This window comes from Lates calcarifer, linkage group LG20, assembly GCF_001640805.2.
Source record: "Lates calcarifer isolate ASB-BC8 linkage group LG20, TLL_Latcal_v3, whole genome shotgun sequence".
Classification (NCBI taxonomy): domain Eukaryota; kingdom Metazoa; phylum Chordata; class Actinopteri; family Centropomidae; genus Lates; species Lates calcarifer.
Window position 1 is genome coordinate 11,767,846 of NC_066852.1, and position 23,248 is coordinate 11,791,093.

The 23,248-nt window shown below is 39.7% G+C and overlaps 1 protein-coding gene across 2 annotated transcripts; it reads left to right on the plus strand.

Annotated features, from left to right (window-relative positions):
• The first annotated feature begins 9 nt into the window (after positions 1 to 9).
• thoc2 (THO complex 2) lies at positions 10 to 22,450 on the plus strand. Of its 2 annotated transcripts, XM_018691437.2 has the most exons (39): positions 12 to 192; positions 2,656 to 2,711; positions 2,835 to 2,926; positions 3,291 to 3,342; positions 3,492 to 3,562; positions 3,904 to 4,025; positions 4,148 to 4,281; positions 4,684 to 4,844; positions 5,146 to 5,238; positions 5,473 to 5,628; positions 6,048 to 6,220; positions 6,379 to 6,574; positions 6,663 to 6,701; positions 6,882 to 7,012; positions 7,974 to 8,075; positions 8,824 to 8,908; positions 9,797 to 9,890; positions 10,020 to 10,100; positions 10,233 to 10,329; positions 10,858 to 10,975; positions 11,098 to 11,277; positions 11,364 to 11,528; positions 11,701 to 11,976; positions 12,146 to 12,287; positions 12,694 to 12,851; positions 13,312 to 13,440; positions 13,565 to 13,696; positions 13,812 to 13,996; positions 14,679 to 14,854; positions 15,125 to 15,227; positions 15,458 to 15,843; positions 15,995 to 16,053; positions 17,586 to 17,621; positions 19,645 to 19,776; positions 19,955 to 20,021; positions 20,102 to 20,241; positions 20,489 to 20,565; positions 21,425 to 21,471; positions 21,557 to 22,450. In XM_018691437.2, exons 1-38 carry the CDS (start codon positions 128 to 130, stop codon positions 21,450 to 21,452), a joined length of 4,689 nt encoding a protein of 1,562 aa, XP_018546953.1. In that variant the 5' UTR covers positions 12 to 127; the 3' UTR covers positions 21,453 to 21,471; positions 21,557 to 22,450. The 2 variants fall into 2 exon arrangements, 1 of the variants encoding a protein (XP_018546953.1); XR_001962661.2 differs by lacking the exons at positions 19,955 to 20,021; positions 20,102 to 20,241; positions 20,489 to 20,565; positions 21,425 to 21,471; positions 21,557 to 22,450 and having other exon boundaries at positions 10 to 192; positions 15,995 to 17,120; positions 19,645 to 19,743.
• Positions 22,451 to 23,248: the final 798 nt, after the last annotated feature.

A 23,248-nucleotide genomic window follows, 5' to 3' on the forward strand; every position in this document is an offset into this window, starting at 1 on the left:
TCAGAGCCAGTTCTGAGTGTCCCACCATGCAGCACTGAGCTAGCAGCGGCAGCAGCAGCAGCTAACCACCACATTTGACCCTGTGTGTGCCATGATGAACTAGACATCCGGGCTGTGTGTATGGAAGATGGCGACACTTATCCTCCCTGGTGAATGGTTCAAAAACTGGGAAAAATCAGGAAAACACGAGTTGTGAGTAGATCTGAATGTTAACGCCGTGTTACGGGGTTGTAGTGGTTTAACAGTTGTTGGTTGATAGCTGATAAAAATCACGTAGCTGGCAATGCAGTTTAAGGCCATTCTGTCAAGTGTCTGCTGGGGCTAACGTAAGCGTTAACGTTAGCAAGCTAGAAAAACAACTCAGGTGGCCTGCTAACCCCAACTAACGGTGCTATTTGAAACAAAGACTATCTTACAGTTGGTATTTGATGGAGAAATGGTTGATTTACTTTGTTTAATGGAGTGTGTCCATTTTTTTCACTTTCATTGGCTAACGTTAGCTGTACGCTAGCAATCTGGCTAGCATACGCTCCCACTAGACCCTTCCTTAATTTGTAAACACGATGGCTATCGAAGCTAAGCTAGTTAGCATCCTTGTAGCCCGCTCTTGTGCTACACAGATGTCGTACCCGTTAGCGTTCTAAATTGAAGCAAATTTTGCATCAAAGTTAAAGTAAATAGCCAGCGTTAACTGTGAACAGACCAGTTATATGCAACTGGTGAAAGATACTTCTAAGCCAGCGCTGTGTTATATGTTAACAGGAATGATTTTCAAGTGGAGGGAAACGGATCTTGACAGAACGTTATAGTGTTAGCCGCAACGTTAGCTACGGTATCCGTGGTGTCGAGTGCCATGTTAAACGTTATATTGCTTTAGGTTGGAAGCATGGGAAAATACCCCTGATTATTTGTTATCTGTGTTGGGTAAAAGTCTAGCTTAACAGATAAAACCTCTCGGACAGGAAGAGTGTAGTTGTAACGTTAACGTCCGGCTAACTCGATCTGTTGTCAGCTAACGTTAACTTCAGCTAGGTATTTGTGTGACCAAACAGCCAACAACTACCGGACAACTATTTCACAGTGGTCGTGTCTTTATTTCGCTACAAAAATATGTGCTCGGTGCCAACTGCTGATATCTGGGCGGCGAGCATCATCTTTAATACACAACGTCAAACCCATTAATGTCGACTGCAGCAGAGAAGATTACACTTACAACATCTGGAAATCAATAGTGTGGGCAGAACGGTGTTTCTAGCTTTATTATCCTTTAAAGGCAAAACATTGCTTGGACACGATTGTCATTCATTTTCTTCAGCGCCACCATCACGTACAGGCGGAGACACAATAGGCTCATCCACGGTGCTAGCTGCTATTAGTAGTTGTAGGCCTTGCGTATTTATTAAAGGCCTACATTGAGACGCCCACTCAAACGACTTCATTCATAACAACTATACATGGAGCTTGTCACTGTAGCTGATGGCAGCCTACAGTTGCAACTTGTAAAATGTTGCTTTCAAGAGAAAATCTCAAACATGTATTTAAATAATACATTTATATTCCTAATCTGTTTCTAAGGTACAGGTCTCCTCTGTGCATTGAGTGTAAAGTATTTCTTACACGAGTCAACTCAGAAGTGTGAAATAAATAATGTTCAGTTGAAAAATGTAAAAAAAAAAAAAAAAATTTTTAAATCCCTTCACACAATACACCAGAATACATGATCATAGTGCATGTCTGTGTGGCACAAAGATAAATTCTCCAGTTGGAGGGTTTTGGTTAGAAGCCCCATGTCAGCAAACCCTACAGACCTCCCATAACTTCAGGGATGCTTAGACATCTCTGTGGTGGGCTACAAGTAAAAGAGTAATTTCCACGTGATGATAAACAAAAACACCACACTGTTATTATGTAACTACAGTTTTTTCAGGTCAAATATTGTCTTCACAAGCTTTTTAAAAGCTTTGGTGAATATTTGTCTATGTCTGACACTATCATTTGTGTTAGTGAAGCTATAAAGTAGATTTAGAACGAGCACATCTTTGCTTGAAGTCATGAAAATGACCCTTCAGCATTGTGTGATTATCAGCTAACTTCTATTGTGAATTGGCGCTATATAAATAAATTTGATCAGCCACACTGCTGTTGACCCTAGGGCCCTGACACACCAAGCTGTCAGTTTGGCGCTGTCAAGTATCTGTGACTGACCAGTGTATACAGTGGTTCTCAAATGTGCCCAGCATCATCAGTGCTCGATGGTCCTTATCACAACCACTAGGCTGATTGAGCATGTTGATTTGGTGGCAGAAATAGTCATCTAGTGTGGTGTGTTGAATTGTAAGTGCTAATGGAAGACAGTGTGTGATCTGATCAGTCTGTTTCTCTCTGTGTTACTTCTGTGAGGCTGGTTGAGCTGTCAGTGAGGACAGCTCTGAGTTAGGTTTTTGGATCTGTCAAGTTTGAATACATCCAGATTGGGGGAAGTTTTTTGTTAATAATCATCCGTTTCTTATCCAAATTTCTCACTTTATCTGGGATATTGTAGAACAAGCATGGTGTTGTCTTATATACATAAGTAATTCAGATGTTGGTGTGCTGTTAAAGAGTGTCATGTTAGAGTAGTCTGATTGACCAGAATTTTGTCTCTTTATTTTGTAGTGTACAACTCTGCAAAGAACTCACAGAGAAAACAGATCATGGAAGTGAGGTTAGAGGTAAGTTGAAAGTTCTGTTACACACATCCATCTTGACAGTTGTGATAGTTTGAATCAGTCGGCTATGTAAGAGTGTGAAATATTTTGAACTGTGTCCTTTGTCTTGTCTTTTTACACCTGCAGATATACAGGCCGCCTTATACGAGCTCTGCTGGCAAGTTGTACAGGGGAACCTGAAGTTGGATCTTGTCGCCAGCGTCCTTGGAGACATGATGGTACAAGTGTTTTTTGTTTCTTTTTTTTTTAATTTTTACTTGATGGTGAAACATATAGAAGTGTTTATTATATTTGCAGAAATGCAGCTTGTTTGTAAACTTAACCTAGCCATTATCCACACATAGCACATTTTAATGTTCAACCATTCTTAATGTTGTATGACAGAAAAGCCATTTGGTATCTATTTGTTGTTGTTACTGTTTGAAGTACTGAAAGATAACGACTTAGAAATCCATTAATTTTTGTGAGTTAGGTAAACATGCAGTTTGTTTTTTTGATTTAGATGTCACCATGCCAGCATAATGATCCAGTGCTATTTTTGTCCAGCTCTAACATCGTAAATTTTCTTTATTTTGCTTTCAGGAACTCCGAGATGACATGCCATCAATTTTAGCAGATGTGTTCAGTATACTAGGTAAATTAGTTTTTATTTTTTCTTAATTAAACATGTAGGCATCTGAAATATTGCATTAAAATAAACAGTGTGTAATAATTGTATAGGTTTTAATGGTTAGCAAACAGTTTTTCACATTAAGAACGTTTTTTTAATTGTGTTTTCTGCAGATTTAGAGACTGGCGCGCTGGAAGAAAAAAACAAACGTGATCATTACACACAGTTGGTGGGAGCATGTTTGGTAAGAACAGTATGTCCCTACTAAAATCAAATTGTTCTTCATAACTCACAGAAAAAAACAAACAATTCCTGCATGAACTTCAGACTACAGGGAATACAAAGACTGAAGACCAATGAATGACTTTACTATTGATTGCCACATTTGCAGCATTGTTACTCAGAAATTCCCTGATATTGAGATACATATGTAAGAATTTGACAACATCCCACCATCTGTTGGTGTCATACTGTAGATGTATTACTGATTTTGGTATTCAGGACTGCAACAAACTACTCTACTTAATTAACTAGTAATATATATATATATATATATATATATATATATATGTTTTTTTCCTTCAGTTTTTTGTTCCAGAGGCCATCCTGAAAGAGAGGTTGGATCCAGAAACTCTTGAATCTCTTGGACTTATAAAACAAGCCCATCAGTTCAATCAGAAGATTGTAAAAATCAAGACTAAACTATTGTAAGTAAAGATGTAGACAGTATATAAATAAAAAAGATGCATTTTAGTGTACATGGCACACTCTTTGTGTTTTATCATGCATATTGAATATTTTTAACTTTTTTTTTCTCATTTCTCCTCAGTTACAAGCAACAGAAGTTTAACTTGCTAAGGGAGGAGAATGAGGGTTATGCCAAACTAATCACTGAGCTTGGCCAAGACCTGTCGGGCAATATCACCAGCCACCTTGTACTGGAGAGCATCAAGTCCCTCATAGGTACAGTCTCGAAAGTCCTACATTTACACTTTTCTGGTATGTTTTTTGGATTTTGACAATTATGGACACACAAAAGGCATCGTATCACCCAAACTCCTGGCAGAACTCACATCACATTTTATTTGGCCTATTTTCATTGATCACTTATTATATTCAGCATTGACTCTGTTATGCTGCTGTAACAGGGCTTTGTATGGTCAGGTATCTGTGTACACGAGTCTTTCATTATCAATTTATTCTGCCCTTTTATTGTATATTCTGGTCTCAGCTATCACGTTTTCTTTTAGAAGCCCTCTTGTGACTGTCCTGAAAGTGCTATATAGATACAGTTTAGTGATTCACTGTTTTTTTTTTTCCATTTGTGTTCTGCCTGCTTAGTTCTTCTTTTTCTTTTGCCTGCAGGATGTTTCAACTTAGACCCTAATCGTGTTTTGGACATAATCTTGGAGGTGTACGAGAGTCGATCTGACCAAGATGAGTTCTTCCTGTCACTCATCAAGTCCTACATGTGTGAGCCACTCACCCTTTGCCACATCCTGGGCTTTAAGTTCAAATTCTACCAGGTGAGAAAGTCAGGTCTGGGTAATGACAGCAAGAATGTGTCTAATAGTTTAAACTGACCCATAAACAGGGGAATCCAGAACTGAATATATTCATGTTGTAGCTTGCATGTAGATTTTAAAGTGCTCTGTAGGAATTTTACAGTGTGTTTGTGTTTGTAAGGGCTGCTTTTGTTTTTAGCAAGCCCTTTGCCTGATATCCTAAATGGCAGGAAAAAAATCTGTCCAAACAATCCCAAGATACCAGTGTGAATCATAGATTTTCATGACAATGTATTAATTTATTTCTTGTGTCTTTCCTCAGGAGCCCAATGAGGAAACCCCCAAGTCACTTTACCACATTGCTGCTGCTCTGCTTCATCACAACCTGATAGAGCTGGAAGATCTCTATGTACATGTAAGGAAAAGGAACAGCTGGAGTCCTGCTAATATTCACACGAGTTAAAAGACATCCCTGTTAAATTTACATATGTAGCTTCCTTAGCACATGTCGGTCAGAATTTGGGAATATAAACCTTGCAAATGTCATAAGAATTTAATTTCATGTCACCTATGTGAAATGTGAACCTTCTGTAGTACAATTTGTTCCTTGACTGAAGGCTCAGCTGTTGTTGCCCCTCTGTCATTCCAGCTTATGCCACTAGATGCCGCCATCGTAGAGGAACACAAACGAGATATCTCCGAGGCCAAGCAGATAGCCCGCAAGTTGGTCATGGTTGTGTTGCCCTCAGAAAAGAGTGAAGACAAAGAAAAGGAGAAAGAGAAGGAGGAGGAGAAGAATGAGAAGGTATCAAAGCGTTTGCTGACATATTGTTTACTGATAGCTTCAATGTAAGCCAATTGAGGAGAAGTGCTGTCATTCTGGATGCATGTTAGAGGGAAGAGGCAAAGAACTGTCTGCTTTTTAAAGCCTAGGCTGAATCACTAGAAGTCAAATTAACATGCAGAGTAACTTTGCACTTTATGGGGGTTAGGCCATTACATTAATATTGTCTTATGCTGCATTGTTTTTTACTTTCAATAACATACAGTATCATGCTTTCAGCTTGCAAGACGTAATATAGGTATATAAATAGGAATGTAGTATGACAGCAGCTGTACTCTTTTTTGCAACTGCTCTGCTCTAATTGCCTTATTACGTGTTACTGAACTATAGCATATTTGATCAGTTAGACACTCAGTTGCTGCTCTTTTCTGTGCCCACAGCCACCTGATAACCAGAAGCTTGGACTGTTGGAAGCACTGCTTAGAATTGGAGACTGGCACCATGCCCAGAGTATTATGGACCAGATGCCTTCCTTCTATGCTACTTCTCACAAGGCCATTGCACTGGCACTCTGCCAGCTTGTTCATCTGACTGTGGAGCCTCTTTACAGAAGGTGCTGATTTCTCCATGTTTCACTTACTTCTCACCATGTGTAGTCAGACCAGAAAGCACACACAAGTACCTCTCATTCCACAGTTTGACCCCCTCTCGATGCCAAAATTTCATGCATTTAAATTCAATAAAACATGAAAAATATTCTCTTCCTCACAGGGCTGGCGTCCCAAAAGGGGCAAGGGGATGTGTGGTGCATCCACTGAGAAACAAGCGAGCCCCTCGGCCTGCAGAGAGCTTTGAAGATCTACGGAGGGACACGTTCAGTATGCTCTGCTACCTGGGTCCTCACCTCTCACACGACCCTATTCTCTTCGCCAAGATTGTGCGTCTGGGCAAGGCATTCATGAAAGAGGTACAAAAGTGTTACCATTACATTACTGCATCTGCACTGCAGCCCAAGTCTTAAGTTATATTCATTTTTGGTGTCCTTCACTCCCCAGTACCAAAGCGATGGCAGACCTGATGTCAAAGACAAAATGGTAAGTATAAAATAATAACTGTCTTTGTGAGTCTAGGACTGAGCCATAGATTGATTTTTTTTAAATAGCAAATACTGTTGTTTTGCTTTAATGGATCTTCCAGTTTATCTAATACTATACATTTATCTAGTACAAGTTACTGTGAGGATCTTACTCATGTTGATTGTATGTCTGTTACAGGACACTCTGTTGAGTTGTTTCCTGAGCATTGCAGACCAGGTGCTACTCCCCTCACTCTCCCTGATGGAGTGTAATGCTTGCATGTCTGAGGAACTGTGGGGTCTCTTCAAACTCTTTCCCTACCAGCACAGGTGAGATACACACACTCACACTCGCTACATGTGGTACTCTGTAATTGAGTTGTCGCATAGTAAACCCTCAGGCAGGGCTCCAGGATGGTGTTTACTACCTGGCATGGAGGGAGTAACACACATCATCAGTACATTTTCTGTGTTATTCAGCAAACCATCTTTTCTGCTCTGGAGCAATACAAGGATTTTATTTTTAGAGCCTTTGTTTGGATATTTTAGCACTCTGCTGATGCACAGTGACACTCCACACTCCCAATGGTTTTGTTTTACTCTTGTTAGTCTCCGTCAAGTTTGTCACAGCACATCATGCAGTACCTTCAGTTACTGAAGACAGAAGCACTTTGTTGATCATTTCACTTTATTCTACACTAAACTGTGTTGACTCTATCAAAAAAAGGATTTGATGTTGAAAATGAAAATGGACAATTAGCATAGTGCATTTCTGCTCTGCTGGAACAGTGTACCGTACAGTGGGTTTCTCTTCATTCTAAATTTGTTGTGGCATCTTAAGGGCTTTTTAAATTGCTTGACATTGCTTGTTGAAAATACAACACACAGTAAATTATTTGATTATGTAATTTTCAAGAGTAAGTCAAACATCAAGAAGCAGTCCCTTTTTTATTAGCAGGATTTTTATTTAACAGGATGAGGTAGAAATTCAGCCTGCAGTTATCAGACAAATAGTCACATATACTGTATAACTATAGTTTAACATGAGGCTAGACAGGAGGTGACTCTTTTACTATTGAAGGATGGCTATGAATTGCAAGCTTTGCAAGCTGATGTGTTTGGTTTATGTTAAAACAGTTTCCTTTAAGCTTACTGTGAGAAAGTTTGAGGATTTTTATAGCTGTTAAATTGTACATTTTTGTTGCCCTACTCTGCCAGTGCTTTAAATTTTTTAAGTGCTGTAAAGCTAAACCTTCAGTTTAATTGTGCTTTCTCTATCCATACTCCCCAGGTACCGGTTATATGGCCAGTGGAAGAATGAGACATATTCCAGCCATCCACTGTTGGTTAAAGTCAAAGCACAGACTGTGGAAAGGGCCAAATACATTATGAAGTAAGTCACATTGCAAAACTTCTCTACCTTTGGTTGACAATTAATGTGTCTCCAGTCCAAACACCAAGACAATATTTGTGTGTCCTTGTGTGCTTCTGATTGCGTATGTGGCAATTTAAAATGCTATTCTGCTTTTCATTTTACCATCTTATTCAGACCTTTAAAGATAAAGTAATCATTGAATGAACAGGTGAAGTCTGGATGTAGTTACAAAGTGAATTTCACTGCTATCATTAAAATCCCACTGCTGCTCTTTCACAGGAACATCCATTTAATTTGCTATTTAACCCTTGCCAAAGAAATCTCCAGAAACAAATTAAATAAAACGTGTAAGACTGACATATATTCAAGTCATATATGACTTATCAAGCCAAAGTAAATAGTCTTTTTGGAGAAATGTGTATATTGAGTTGCAAATCTTAGAATATTTGAAAGTTTAATAAATGTTGTGCAGTAGACTGAACTAAGTTTGTAATAAAAACATGCAGAGATGTGTTAATGTTTTGGGGTTTTTTTTTACCAGCAATTTCACGTTAGACTGTATTGACAACACAGGATTTAAAAATGGGACTTAAACACAGTGGGGGGTTTTGTGCATGTTGGGCAAGTAATTATTATGCTGACAGCCATAAGAGCATGTTCCAGTTGCTGTGAAGCTTACAGAAGTGACAGTCTTTGCTTACAGCACAGCATCGTCTTATGCTTTTAATCTGCTGTTTCCTGTCTTGTGCTTTTTTCCCCTCCACAGGCGGTTGACCAAAGAGAATGTGAAACAATCTGGAAGGCAGATTGGCAAGCTGAGCCATAGCAATCCCACCATCCTGTTTGATTATGTAAGTGTATTTTTCTGTGATGCATTTTATTTTACTTTTGTCTCATTTTGAATGATGTCAACAAACTACAAAGACAAATTAATTCCAGATTTTTGCTGTGGTAAATAAACACCATGAAGCACCTTGCTCACTCTGTATACCAATTATATTTTTCTGGCCCTCCAGTGCCCTCGCAATTGCATCTTCTCTGGGAATTGCTTGCAGCTCGTGCCTTGCGTGCCCTGCTTATAAATCATCCATTTATGAATCTAAGTAAAAACCACTCAGTAAAAACTCACAAAATTGGGATAATGTTTCTGCTGCACCAACAAAAACAATCACTTGGCATAATAAACAATACAGAGTTCATAGTCTTTTGCATTTGCAATTATTTTAATATTAAATTTTTCCTCCTTTGGCATAAAATGTGAACAAACATTTGAAACGTTTTCAACTTGAACAGAGTATCATGCTATGATATATCCTCACACCTTTACACTTAAACATGAGATTTTGCTGTACATCTGTAAAGGTTTTCCATGTCACGTGTTTCTTGCTGCACTGTGTTTGTATTCGTTCTGTACAATACAGTTACAAAAGGGAAGATGCGTAGATGAACATCATTAAACAAATCTTTGCACATGCAGTAGTGGAAGGACGTTTCATGTAACCTTGTCTGGATTTTTACACATCTCTGCCTCCTGCTTCATCAGCATTTTAAAACATGACTCCCCTATGTAATGAAGTTCACTCTCTTACATAAGGTTACACATAGACCACAAAGATGATTTTGGCAGATTAATTAGGCCCCTATGTGGAGGTAATGGGGTGGTATCAGGTCAGGTATAATCTATAACCTCAGTAGTTGGCAATGTTTATAACCTCCTCGTCTGTCCTGTTGTATATCAGATGCTGTCTCAGATCCAGTGGTACGACAACCTCATCGTTCCAGTGGTGGACTCCTTGAAATACCTCACATCCCTCAACTATGATGTCTTGGCCTGTATCCTACTCTGTTCCTTCTTTATTCAGCGTCTGCGTGTGTTTGTGTGTTGATGGAGGCAGTGGGTTGCAAGTGTAAATGAGGCTTATTCCCTGTTTTCTGCGTTGTTCCACTTAACTCTGTCGTCAGATTGCATTATCGAGGCTCTAGCCAATCCCGAGAAGGAGAAGATGAAGCACGATGACACCACCATCTCCTCATGGCTTCAGAGTATGTTGCTTCACAGTTAACTGGAGCTGTTACTGTACAACGGTCACATCAGTCATTTGCATGCAAAAGGAGAGACACTGTTTGATGTTTTAATGAGTTTCTAACATACACCTGTTCCTCTCGTCTACCAAGGCCTGGCAAGTCTTTGTGGAGCTGTGTTCAGAAAATACCCAATTGAATTGGCTGGCCTTCTCCAGTATGTCACCAATCAACTAAAAGCAGGGAAGAGGTATGTAAATGACAAAAGAGAAACAACACAGGGTGACTGGTTAGCAGGATATGATGAGTTCAAGCACTACTGGGGTTTAATTCCTAATCACTGGGTTAGCCTTGTCTTTGGGCTGTTGCTAATCATATTACAGCTTAAATATGAGCAACAGGAGAAGACTGACTGACTTAACAAATAGTTGACTCAGTACCTAGTAGAATTAGTGCGCAGATATCAGAACAGACCAGTTGAACCAGATTTGTCAAGATAAAAGCCTTTTCCTTAAAATTTGTTTGATTTCAGGTGTTTAGAAAGACTTGTCAGTTTATAAAAAAAAACTGTAACTGTGGGACATAAAAACCTATTGACAATGAAATGTCATAAAATTATTTTCTATACATTGAACCTTTTAAAGTCTACATTTATTCTAAAATATGGCTGGGAAGAAAACAGTTGTTTCAATGCCCCATGCTTGGCCATTGCTTCAGTTCTAATACATCTTTGTTGAATGTGTGGATACTCATTTATATGATTCTCCTTTCCCTGCAGTTTTGACCTGCTGATCCTGAAAGAGGTGGTGCAGAAAATGGCTGGCATTGAGATCACAGATGAGATGACCTCAGAGCAGTTAGAGGCCATGACTGGAGGGGAGCAACTCAAAGCTGAGGTATATAGATTCAAGTAGAGTTATCATTACCTAGTGTTCTGAGCACGGTCTGTATAATTACTTGGACAAGTCCTGTATCTGATCTCACCTCCATGTCATTGTGGATGTGATTCTGTTAATAGGGCGGCTACTTTGGCCAGATCAGAAACACTAAGAAGTCGTCACAGCGTCTGAAGGATGCACTGCTGGACCACGAACTGGCCCTGCCACTGTGTCTACTCATGGCCCAGCAACGAAATGGTGTGGTTTTCCTGGAAGGTGGAGAAAAACATCTTAAACTTGTCGGCCATCTCTATGACCAGGTATACATCCTCCATAATTATTATTATACATAATTATTTTAGATTATTTATTTTGTTGCTGAGGTATTTTTTTTGTCTTCCTGCAGTGTCATGACACGTTGGTGCAGTTTGGTGGCTTTCTGGCCTCCAACCTCAGCACAGAAGACTACATCAAGCGGGTTCCTTCTATCGACATCCTTTGTAACCAGTTCCACACTCCACACGATGCTGCTTTCTTTCTGTCTCGGCCAATGTATGCCCATCAGATTTTGGTGAGTCGACTGCTGTTTCAGATCATCAGGCATATGTTTTTGTAAGGTGGTTTTGAAATTTCAACCTACTGTCAGTATTTCAAAACACAACAAACTTTTTTTTTTTTTTTTTTTTTTTTTTTTTACTTGAAGGAAATATGGAGATCCCTAACTGTATCCTTTCTACTTGCAGTCTAAGTACGATGAGCTTAAGAAAGCAGAGAAAGGTAACCGGCAGCAACAGAAGGTACACAAGTATGTTGCAGCCTGCGAACAGGTGATGACACCAGTGCATGAGGCTGTGGTGTCCCTCCATCCTGCCAGGGTCTGGGACGACCTCCGCCCTCAGTTCTATGCCACCTTCTGGTCCCTCACCATGTATGACCTAGCGGTGCCCCATTCTGCCTATGAACGCGAGGTCAACAAGCTCAAGGCCCAGATCAAGGCCATTGAGGAGAACCCGGAGATAGTGAGTAGTTGGTCCACAGTTGTGCACATATAACCCACATTTACATTCCAGTCTCCCATTTTTATATGTTACACTGAATTGGGGCATTTGTGTTGCAGCAGTGAAATCATTGTTTGTATAAGAGACAATGTAAAAGAGTTTTACTATCTGTGGTTTCTTTCCATTGTAGCCCTTGAATAAGAAAAAGAAGGAGAAGGAACGCTGTACTGCACTGCAGGAAAAACTGCAGGAGGAGGAGAAGAAGCAGCTGGAGCACGTCCAAAGGGTCCTACATCGCCTCAAACTAGAGAAAGACAACTGGTTATTGGCCAGTAAGTATCCTAATGTTAGTGCCAGTCACACTCTTGATACAGTCTGCATGTGCACAGTCTTTCACAATGCAGTTCATCTATTTAAGTGTGATTGATCTTTAAAAACAAAAAGGTAAAGTTTAGTTTCTCCCTTCACACACAGCACCCACTGAAATTAAATCAATATTTCACAAGTAGATGCTAAATGTTCATGGCAGTATTGTGTCTGCAAGTGAAGAGATATTCAGTTTTAACTCCTGTTAGACACAGTCTAGATGCAAGAAGACTGTTAATGTTGTTAGGGGGTACATCCAGACAAAACTAATCTAGTCATTCCCATGATCACTGTATCAATATTGGAAGTAAATCTAATGTTCATTGCCCATCTGTCTCTGTTACTAATACAACTGTAAATGCTTGCTGACAGAATCGACAAAGAATGAGACCATAACGAAGTTCCTGCAGCTCTGTCTGTTCCCGCGCTGCATCTTCTCTTCCATCGACGCCGTGTACTGCGCTCGCTTTGTCGAGCTGGTCCACCAGCAGAAGACACCCAACTTCTGCACCCTTTTGTGCTATGACAGGGTAAGACACATATACATATTGTACATACACACTCAGTCTCTTATACACTGATGACTTATGATTTTACCAGCAGATTTCTTAAAGCTATTAAGTGCTTTATAAGAAAAGGAATGAATATTAATAATGTGATTAATGAAGGGGATAATGTAGGCTCTAACTTGGCCCAATCAGCAGAACAGAAGTAGAAATATTAAAATAACACTAAAGAGGAAATGTTAAGTGTCAAAAATGCACTGAGTGGTTCAACAACCACTTGAGTGCACCATCAATTTAAAGCTTGAAAGGAGCACTTAATAACTGCTGGTCTATTAAGACCACTTTAGTAAAATTCAGTCAGAGAGATCACAATTAAGTCCAGCTCTGAGATATTGGCAAAAAATCATGCTGACTTTGTAGCTTTTTCCATATAGAACATTGCACTGTTGTTTAAGCAAAAACACCACATTCTGTCACTCTGCAGGTGTTCTCTGCCATCATTTACACTGTTGCCAGCTGTACGGAGAATGAGTCTCACCGCTATGGACGCTTCCTCTGCTGCATGCTGGAGACGGTGACCCGTTGGCACAGCGACCGTGCAATCTATGAGAAGGTTTTGTGTTCTATCTGTTCTCTACACATGCAGCATTGATTTGTTTGTAGTATTATCTGATGTAAGATGAGTTGAGAATTAATGTGTCTTTTTTTTTCTTTTAATTTAAATTGTGTGGTCATAGGAGTGCGTCAATTACCCTGGCTTCCTGACCATCTTCAGAGCCACAGGATTCGATGGAGGGAACAAAGCAGATCAGCTAGATTATGAGAACTTCAGGCACGTGGTGCACAAATGGCACTACATGCTAACTAAAGTGAGCTTCCTGTCTTTATCATTCTAGAAAATTCAGTCTGAATAATGGCAGTCAAAGCTCTGTGGAAGGTCATGTATTTACCTGTGCTCATGTCCTCTGTCTCTGCTACATCCAGGCTTCAGTTCACTGCCTGGAGACTGGAGATTACACCCACATTCGGAATATCCTCATCGTGCTTACCAAGATCCTGCCCTGCTATCCCAAGGTCCTGAACCTGGGCCAAGCGCTGGAGTGCCGTGTCCACAAGATCTGCCTCGAGGAGAAGGACAAGAGACCAGACCTCTATGCCTTAGCAATGGGGTAACACAGCGCTGTGTGCTGTTCAGCTCTCTGGAGCATACATTTGACATATTTTGTGAAGTGTGATAATAACATGGAAACATGGGAGATGAAAAAACAACAGTGGGCGTTATCCAATTTGTTCAATTTACAAATGTATCGTTTTAGGAGTGATGACTGTGACCCAGGTATTTAAGTGTTGTTATTAAAAGGGATGACTCGTCAGGTTGCTGAAGATTGATACAGTTTTAAAATATTCTTATCTAATGTGACTACAGCATCTGATTCGGCCTTTGAGTGTTACTCAGGTGAAATTTAAAAGGATAGCCACTGTAAATCGGTAGAACCTGGGATTCCTAATGAAGTATTGAGTCTTTAAAGTGACATTACAAGTCCAGTTGCTCTTGTTTTACATCTGCTAAATAGAACACAACCTGGATTTCTGAAAACCGGCAGGGACAAGTTTTTTTCTTGGTGAAGTCTGTACTTAAACATGAGCAGTCGTACCTGGTGATCAGTATCCACTTGTGTTTATTTATAGCCGAGTATACAGGGGTATGTATTTGCAGGGGAATGCTGTGCTGATAAAGCTCGAGTACTTGAGTTTTCTTCTCTCTCTAAGTTTTATGTTTTGTTACAGTGTGACACTCTTCTTTTGAGGTTCTTGTTTCTGCCTCGTGCAAACCCTTTATGCATCTTACAGTTATTCAGGTCGGTTGAAAAGCCAGAAGGTGCACATGGTCCCTGAGAATGAGTTTCACCACAAGGAGCAGCCAGCACGCAGTGCCACCCCTGCCAGTCAACAGAATGGCCCCGGCAGCACAGGCAAGCCCGCCACCAGCACAAACAAGACGGAGGAGGGGACGTCGGAGGATGGCGGTGAGTGATTAGAAACACAGCAAAAATGTTTGAAATGCAGTGCTTCTTCATTTCTCAGCAATTTAATTTTGTTCACAAGACTGTATCCAGGTACATTAAGCTTCTTTTTGATGTGTGATAGTATACCTGAGTGTACATCAGGTTTTCATTTGAAATACCATCACCACCACTGGAAATTATAAATCTAATGGGTGCTACAAACCCAAACATGCATGTCAGCAGCATTAATAAATCCTGCGCTCATACAGTTCTTGGTTTGTGTTTACACAGATCGGGGAAAGGACAAATCTCAGGGGACCACAAAGCCAGTGAGCAAAGCCAACAGTGCAGCGGCCAAAGTGACCACCAGCAATGGGAACGGTGCCCTCAACAGGTACGTCTATCAAGAGCTGCTATGACAGTAATTCATCTCAAACAGAGTTCTAAGAAAGGCATTAAATGAGCAGTGATACTGTGTCCAACTGTGTCGTTTGGTTTGTATTGCCTGTAATACTTATAGCGTATAGCAGTCGCTCAGAAGGTATATAATACTGTATTAGATCTTCAACAGAATCTTCTTTTTGAATAAAGAATTTTGAAAAGGAAAAATTAATCCCTTTGCAGCACCAAAGCCGTCAAAGAAAGGGACGACAAGGAGAAGAGCGGGAAAGAGAAAAAAGAGAAAAAGGAAAAGACACCAGGCAGCACTCCTGAGACAAAAGCGGAGAACCGTCGGGAGAAGCAGAGAGACGAGAGAGCGGGGAAGGAGGAGCGGGCAGCACGTGAGGGTAAGGAGAAGACCCCTAAGGCAGACAGGGAGAAAGTGAAGGCCGAGGAGAAGAGCAGCAAAGATGACAAGGCCAAAGCCGGCAACGGGGAGCCCATGGAGCCATCCAGGGAGCGCGACGCCATCAAGGAGTCCAAGAGCAAGGAGAAGGGAGACAGGAGCGCTGTGGCCGGGTCCCTCAAGTCACCAGTTCCCAGATCAGAATCGGCTGAATCTGAGAGGGGTGAGGAGCCTTTCCTGTTGTCTGTTATACAGCTGTGTTCTCCACACAGCTTGTAAAATGTATGGAAACATTCTGACTACTCTGTCAGTCCACATATGATTTTAATGTCCTGCACGAATTTACTCAAATTTCACTCTTCTTATTTTCACAGATCACAAAAGACGAAAGCTCGACAGCCACTCTTCTCCGTCCCACTCCTCGTCTGTTAAGGTTAGTATGGCTTGAGGAAGGCTGTGCCCGTTTCTTCTCTATCTGCCGGAGCGTTCCCTGCCGTTGCACATTCCAGCAGCCCTGAAGATCACCACGGAGAGTTGTCGTACATGCAGGCATGGCATCTGGAAATCTCAACCAAATCCATGGGGTTTGGAAAAGCATTCCATGGACATCAGCATAATATTTTGCAGAATTGGGAGAAAACCCCTCAAGGACTTAGCCAAGAGAATATTGTGTATATTGAGTATTTTCATATTGAAATATTTATCTATTTTCCTATTAATGAAAGCAGTCAGTGTGCCTTTCGAAGAAAGAAAATTTTTAAGCATTTCTATATTCCTTGTGGATTTTTTTTTTTTTTGCTTTTTTGAGAATAATAATCACCTGAAGTAAAATGGCTTGCCAAATCAAGAGCTTTCACCTTTTCCAATGGCAAAGTTTTTTGTTTTTGTTTTTTTGTTTTTTGTTTTTTTCCCCAACATCAAGAGCAGTGTTTTACCACTGAAAATGGTGCCCAAGAATTTTTTCCCCGTTTTTCCGAGCTGAGAAGATTTCCTGGTTAAAGTGATGTATTTTGTTTTCCCCTCAACGTGCCCGGAACCAGCGCAGAGTCAGATGGTGTCCACCAAAGCACTCCGCCGTAGAAGCACCTCTCTGCTGCAGCAGAGTCATCTGTCCCTCTTCGATCTCCGTTTGTTGAAACAGCCTGCATGAAGCCTTCACGTCACATGATGCGTGTCCCGTCAGTCCTGCCGGCCCCTGCACCGCTATCCCCACAACTACCAACCATCAGCATCAGTTGTACTACCTCCTGGCAAGCATTCAATGGGAAATCAGAGCCACCAGCAACTGGGATCAACGGAGAAAATGAATGTCACAGTTTTGAATCAGCCAAAAATGCAGAGGAAAATAAGCCTGCCACTACAAAGGGAGAGAGAGGGAAAGAGTGGGCGAAGCCTGAATCGTCTGGAGCGTTGCCCAAACCACTGGAAGCTTGTGATAGGTCTTTATTTTACCCTTCCGCCAGAGAAATAGGCTCCATGTGTCTTATCCATTCCTGAACTGTAAGTGACAGCAACAGTTACCTATGTAGGGATGCAGTCAAGCACATAAGAACTGAGTGATTTGTTTTACACACACAGGCACACACATACCCATTATATACAGCACTTGCACTTTAGATGTATTGAATACCAGCTGCGCTGTAGAACTTTTATATTATGCTGCCTGAAATTGCAGACATGTCTGTAGAAATAAGACTAGCAGTTATTTCATATATGCTCAGGGTATTTCTATTTTAAGTATTGACATTCCAGATGTTGAGCCTATGAACTCTCCTCTTTGTAATAACCTTGTCAAAGCCTTAGTCCTTGAAGGTCAGAGGTCAAGGGAGAAGTATGCTGTTGGTCCGGCCAGCCCCGACTCCCCACCCCCTCACCCCTTCTTCCAACTCTCTACTGCTGTCTGACAACCTCCTCCCAACCCCCACCCCCTCCCAGCTCATCTGTCATCTCCATTCATCCCTACAGGACAATAGCAACGAACCCAAGGAGTCTGCATCCAAGGTTTGAACTAATTCTGCTACTTGTACCCTCTCTCAGATTGTCTGTTTTCTGTGTTCGGCGCCAAAGTTGTGTACAGCTGCTGACAAGAAATAACTTTTTTTTTTCCTCCTTCATCTATATATTTCTGTATTCTTACACCTTTTAATAAGGAAATTATTAGTGGATTGATTAATGTGTCTGCTATTAAAGGAGGCAGCAGAATAAGCTGAACACATTACATCTGCCATATTTCCACTTCTCTAAAGTTGTCATAGAAAAACTCTAGGAGTTTGTGTGTCTGACCACCTGCCTTTGTCAGGTGGTCAGACACATTCAGACACATGTGTTTGTTTTGCTTTCCAACAGTTTTCTATATAGTTACTCATTAACTCTAAGATGTGCCAGTTTTTCTCCATATCTTTGTCTACTATTTGCAGTTCAGGTAGTTTGCAGTTAGACAGAAAACAGGTGCCTCCTGTGGCTGGAAACAGGTTGATGAGAGTGGAGTTGAGGGATGTAAAAAATAAAAAGCTGAGGAGAATTGCAATAGGGTGACGATTTTCTGAGGGGTCGTCACGACACTCAGCCGCTTTCACATAATTCATAGTAATTTGATTTTTTGTTAATGGAAAGAATATTAAGTAGTGCAGCTTTAACATTTTCAATTCATGTGGGCCATTTTTAAATACAAGCAGTCGCCTGAAAACATTTATCAGCCCCCATTCCCTTATTATATAAGAGAATAATAATGATAAGTAACTTTATCACATAAATTCATTGTAGACAACAAAAATAATTCCAGCTAATTTGGACACAAATTGAATTTGAAAAATACTCAGAGATGTAGCATAAACACCAAACAGTTGTGGGTCTCTTCAGGATTTGTTTGTCACTTCATTGAATCACAGCAAATGTAATTAAGTTTTATGACTGTTGAACAGAAGAAGTAAAATAAATCTCATCTAACTGACCTGATTTCATTAGTGTTCTTCACCCTTCAAGCTAATACTCAGTAGAGACATCAGTTCTAGCCTTGTGGATTTGTTTGTATCATCTCTGCACTTCTTTTTTGTCGATCAGCATCATTGTTTCTGTCTCTGTGATGCAGCATTAGAAGACAATAAAATGTGAAATCCTAGCAGGTTTTATACTAAAGCTGTCAGGGGTAAAACTTTACAGTGTGACTAAAATGTCTAATGCGTTGCACTGAGTGCTCTCAGTTACTATAAAAACATCAGTACCAAAATAGCATGTGCATGCAAAGGACCATATTTATTGTTAGACATCACTTATTCCCACATCAACATTTTTGCAAAGAGCATTATGTATACCCTGTACAGCACATTCACATTTAAATGGTTTATAGAATACTTTAGTGTTGCCTACTGTATTGACAGATGAGGGACAACTCCCCTGAAGCATATTTCCAGTCATTTTCAACTTGAGCCATAAGTTGTAGTTTCTGCTGTTACGCTAAGTGAGTCATCACCTGCTTTTACCGGGAGCCAACATTAATCCTCTAGTATGTATAGGTTCACCTGAATCTATGCGTGGGACTGCAGTGCATGTTCATACTTTAAAGCTTTTTAGAATTGGACACAGTTTGTTCAGCTGAGTCAGGTTTTTGTTAAAGAGCAGTGCTCCCTGTGATCTAAATACATGTAGAACTCTACAGTCATGTGATCAATGAACTGATCAGTCAGCTTGATCAATACTGGTTACAAAACTCCCAGACTGATCATCAGTGGTAGTGTGGCAATGATGTTTCCTAATTTCTTCTTCCAAGTCTTTTAAACCACAGTAGTAAATATAGATATGTTTAGTATTTGGTAATTGTTTGGATAAAATGTGGGGTACCAAAAAGTATTTCAGTTGTTTGTCATCTGCACCCTTGTTTTGGTGGTATTATTGGTTATTTACCATTAGCACAGTAATTAAAAATATGTATGTTACACTTTTGTAAACACTTTCTGTAAAGGCACTCCTGACAACATTAAAATGTTTTTGTTTGTTTTGTTCTGTTCATGTATAAATGTCTTTGCAGCACCACGTCAACTACAATTCAGTAGCCCGGTCCAAGAGCAGAGAGAGGGAGACGGAGAAGAAAGATTCAGAGAACACACAAGGCCGATCCAAAGAGAAGAAGGAAGAAAAAGATCGTAAAGACAGAAAACGAGTCAGTATTTTACAGGATCACTGCATTATGTGAAATGGGCTGTTTGAAAGGTTGTCGTTCATATACCTCTTGTTCTAAAGTTAGCCATCTCGTAGTAGTTGGATTAATGATGAAGTGGAAATCCTTGTGGACAGGATGTATTGTTAACATACTGTGTGTCATGCTGTTTCTCCTTTAGGACCATGCTGTCAATGACCGTGAGACAAGCCAGGAATCCAAACGTAGAAAGGATGAGAATGGAACCAGTAAGTTTGTTCTTGATAAATCTGAAGTAGCCAATAACCCTGCAAGTGCGGTGCAAGTTACAAAAATCCTCTCTTCTCAGACAAAAACAGCAAGAGCGTGAGTCCTTCCTGCGACTCCCCGCTTTCAGCTGAAAAAGAGAAGAGCAAAAGATCCAAATCTTCCAGTAAAGAGAAGGCTGAGTCTGTGAAACCTGAGCGAACATCCTCCGGAGGCAAAAAGGTCAACTCAGCTTGTCACCCTCTACCAGTGTCTCACACTCTCCTGGTCTGTTTGTAGAGAACATGACCTTTAATTCATGAACTTTTAGTCTTGTCGTCCCTCAACTAAACAGCTCTGACTTCAGTTTCATGTTTTCATTAAGTCGCCAATTGATGTAGACGTTAATTAATGTTAAATATGAATATAGTCTTATTTCCATTTCTACTGATGTGTTTGACTCATATCTCTCTTTGTGTTCACGTTACAGGAGTCCAGACACGATAAAGAGAAATCTGAGAAGAAAGAAAAGAGGGACAGCAGCGGAGGAAAGGAGGAGAAAAAGCAATATCCTTAAACATAGACACCTAAATCATAATTATGATTGCTTTGTATAGTTTAGGGTGAATATTTTAATATTGAAAAGTATGAGGTGTTTTTATGTCACTGCTGCCTTCTGCCACAGTGAATCACAAGAAAATCAGCTGGCCTTACCCTCTTCTAGGCCACATTTTGAGTTTTGAAAAACTCTTATGAACCAGTGTTACAACATGTGCTCAGTGCAACCGCTCACAGCACTAAATTTGTTTTCCATTATAAGAGAATTACTTTCATTTTGATCTGTTGTCACTAAACGCACTCGGATGTAATAACTGTTTAATTAGATGCCTTATTGCATTGAGAAGCCAGGCATAAAGACTTGCCTGTAAACATAATGAGTATGCTAATCTTCCACCTATAACAATTTGACTTGTCTAATTTTAGCTGACTGTGCACTCATTTCTCTTTAATAACCACACTCCCCCTCTGATACACTTTGCCAAACTAAAGTGATCATGTGCTGTTTAACTTGGATCTCATGACTTCAGTTTCAAAGAGCCACTGCGTTCCAGTAATACTGTTAACCCGGTCACTTTATGGCAGGCAGTTAATTACACACTGGCAGTCCTCTAAACTACTAATAATGTTCTTTTTGTTCCCTGTGATGGAAAAAAGACTTGTTATTTGAAGGTTACCAATCTACATCATGTTAGACTGTACTGGATCACAGGCTTTTAATACCACAGTCAGACAATGAACAACAAGCAGCCTGGAACTTAAAGGCTCGTCTCTGTACTATGACACAATGTGTTATTGGCAAACTATCAATAATTCTTGTTGGTATTTCAGTCTTTGATTAATTCACCATTTCCCTTAACAATGGCACTCATAAATCCTCTGACAAACACAGATAATGTGCACTAATCAGTGAAGGTAAGATGCATTCTGGTTCTCTGTAAACAGTTCTTGATACAACTCCTGGTCACCATTTGATGTATTTCTTCTCTCTGATCTGCAGCTGAACTGGAGAAGCTGTGCTTTTATCTACAAGTCCTCTGCAACTCCATCTGTACTTTGTTGTTAACTCGTATTCTCTCTTTTCTGCCCATGTTGTTTTTCTGTAAACTCCCCTTCCAAGTGTTGTTAGCTGTAGTTATTTCAACTTACAGATCACCTCGTTATTTTTCCATTTCAGTATACAGCAAATCAGCTGCAATGTTTTTTTTTTTTGTTTGTTTTTGGTTTCTTTTTTTTTATTATTCAGTATGGGCACAATGTGCTGCTCTATTCACAATGTTATTCTAATTAGAAAAGTGGTTACTGTATGAAATGATCTCTTGGTAGCATCTGGTCATGGATTCAATAATCTTATGCTTGAAAATTTGTAATTTTTTTTTTTTTTTTTGTACGTGGTCAGGCTTTGCTTTTTGCTCGTATTATTGGAGTTAACATGCTTTCCATACTCACTTACCTCATATCCTTTTGAGATACGTAGATACCTTTATTTATTTATCTCCACCTTTTAATCCGAGTAAGACAGTAGGCACAAGTATGGAAAATTATACAGGACCAGTTTGTATATTATGTACAATAATAAAGAGGGTAACATGAAATTCACATCATGTTATTTCTTTTTGTTTCCTTTTTTTTTTTTTTTTTTTTTGATGTCCCTTACAGTCCTTTTGTGATTTTGTGTTAATCAGGTTTTTACATAATTTATAAAAATGCCAGTTCAACCTTCAAATGTAGAATTGTAAAGAAAAAAAATCAGACAAAAAACAACACTCTGTACTCCAAATGCAACTGTTTGAAATGACTTTTGGAGATTTTATCTGCTGTACTCAATGAGTGTAAGCTTTTTTTAAAAAAACAAAAACCAATAAATAATAGTTTTCCTAGTGTGTCACTTTGATATTGTCTCTTACCTTTCTTTCTCTCCATCTTCACAAACAGGAAGCTGATGACCCACAGAAAAAACAAAGGTTTTTTTTTTTTTTACTGTTTGTACCTCATATACAGTTGGATGGTAGAAACACTGAAATACATTTGGATGAGTCTTAAAGGCCTAGTCAACACTTAACTAGAACTTTCTATTATGTGTGTAGTTCAATTACAAGACTGGTCATTTATTTTTAGCCTCTTGTCACTGGTGAACACCAAATTCTAAACCAGCCTCTGTTTACTCGTCTAAGTGGGATCTGCTGTTGTTTGCACAGGAGTTTCTTTACATCCCAGATGTCACGACAGGAAGTGATATGTAACTGTTAAGTCACAGGACTGTTTCTGGGGAATTGTAAGGAAAATTGACTATATTTTCCTTTTGTTAAATAAAATTTTATTTTTCCCTGTCAACTTTTTCAGCTCTTTGGAGACAGCTCACATCTACCCATCTCATAATTTCCCCCTCCACCAGAAAACAAGTTCCATAAAACCTTCTTTCCTAACATATGGAAACCTATTTGGAAAAGAAAAAAATAGCTGAAATGTTTAAAAAGTTGAACAAAGTTAGATCATAAGTTAAAATTATTAGATAAGCCTAATTTTTACTCAGTCTCACAGACTTGACATAAGTATTTTTATTTACTTGGGGTAACTTTCCCTTACCTACCAGCAGATGAATGAATTGGATGGCAAGAGAAAAGTCCTGTTTGTTGAATAAACTCTGACCTGCAGCAGGACAAACAAGTTCTCCTAATTAATAGATGACAGT

Bases quoted from the DNA above. Each gene is read 5' to 3' on its own strand.
- thoc2 (XM_018691437.2), top strand. From the start codon at position 128: ATGGCGACACTTATCCTCCCTGGTGAATGGTTCAAAAACTGGGAAAAA. The intron at 17,622-19,644 runs GTTTGAACTAAT...ATGTCTTTGCAG, and splicing joins CCAAGGAGTCTGCATCCAAG to CACCACGTCAACTACAATTC. The intron at 20,566-21,424 runs ATATCCTTAAAC...TAACAATGGCAC, and splicing joins GGAAAGGAGGAGAAAAAGCA to TCATAAATCCTCTGACAAAC.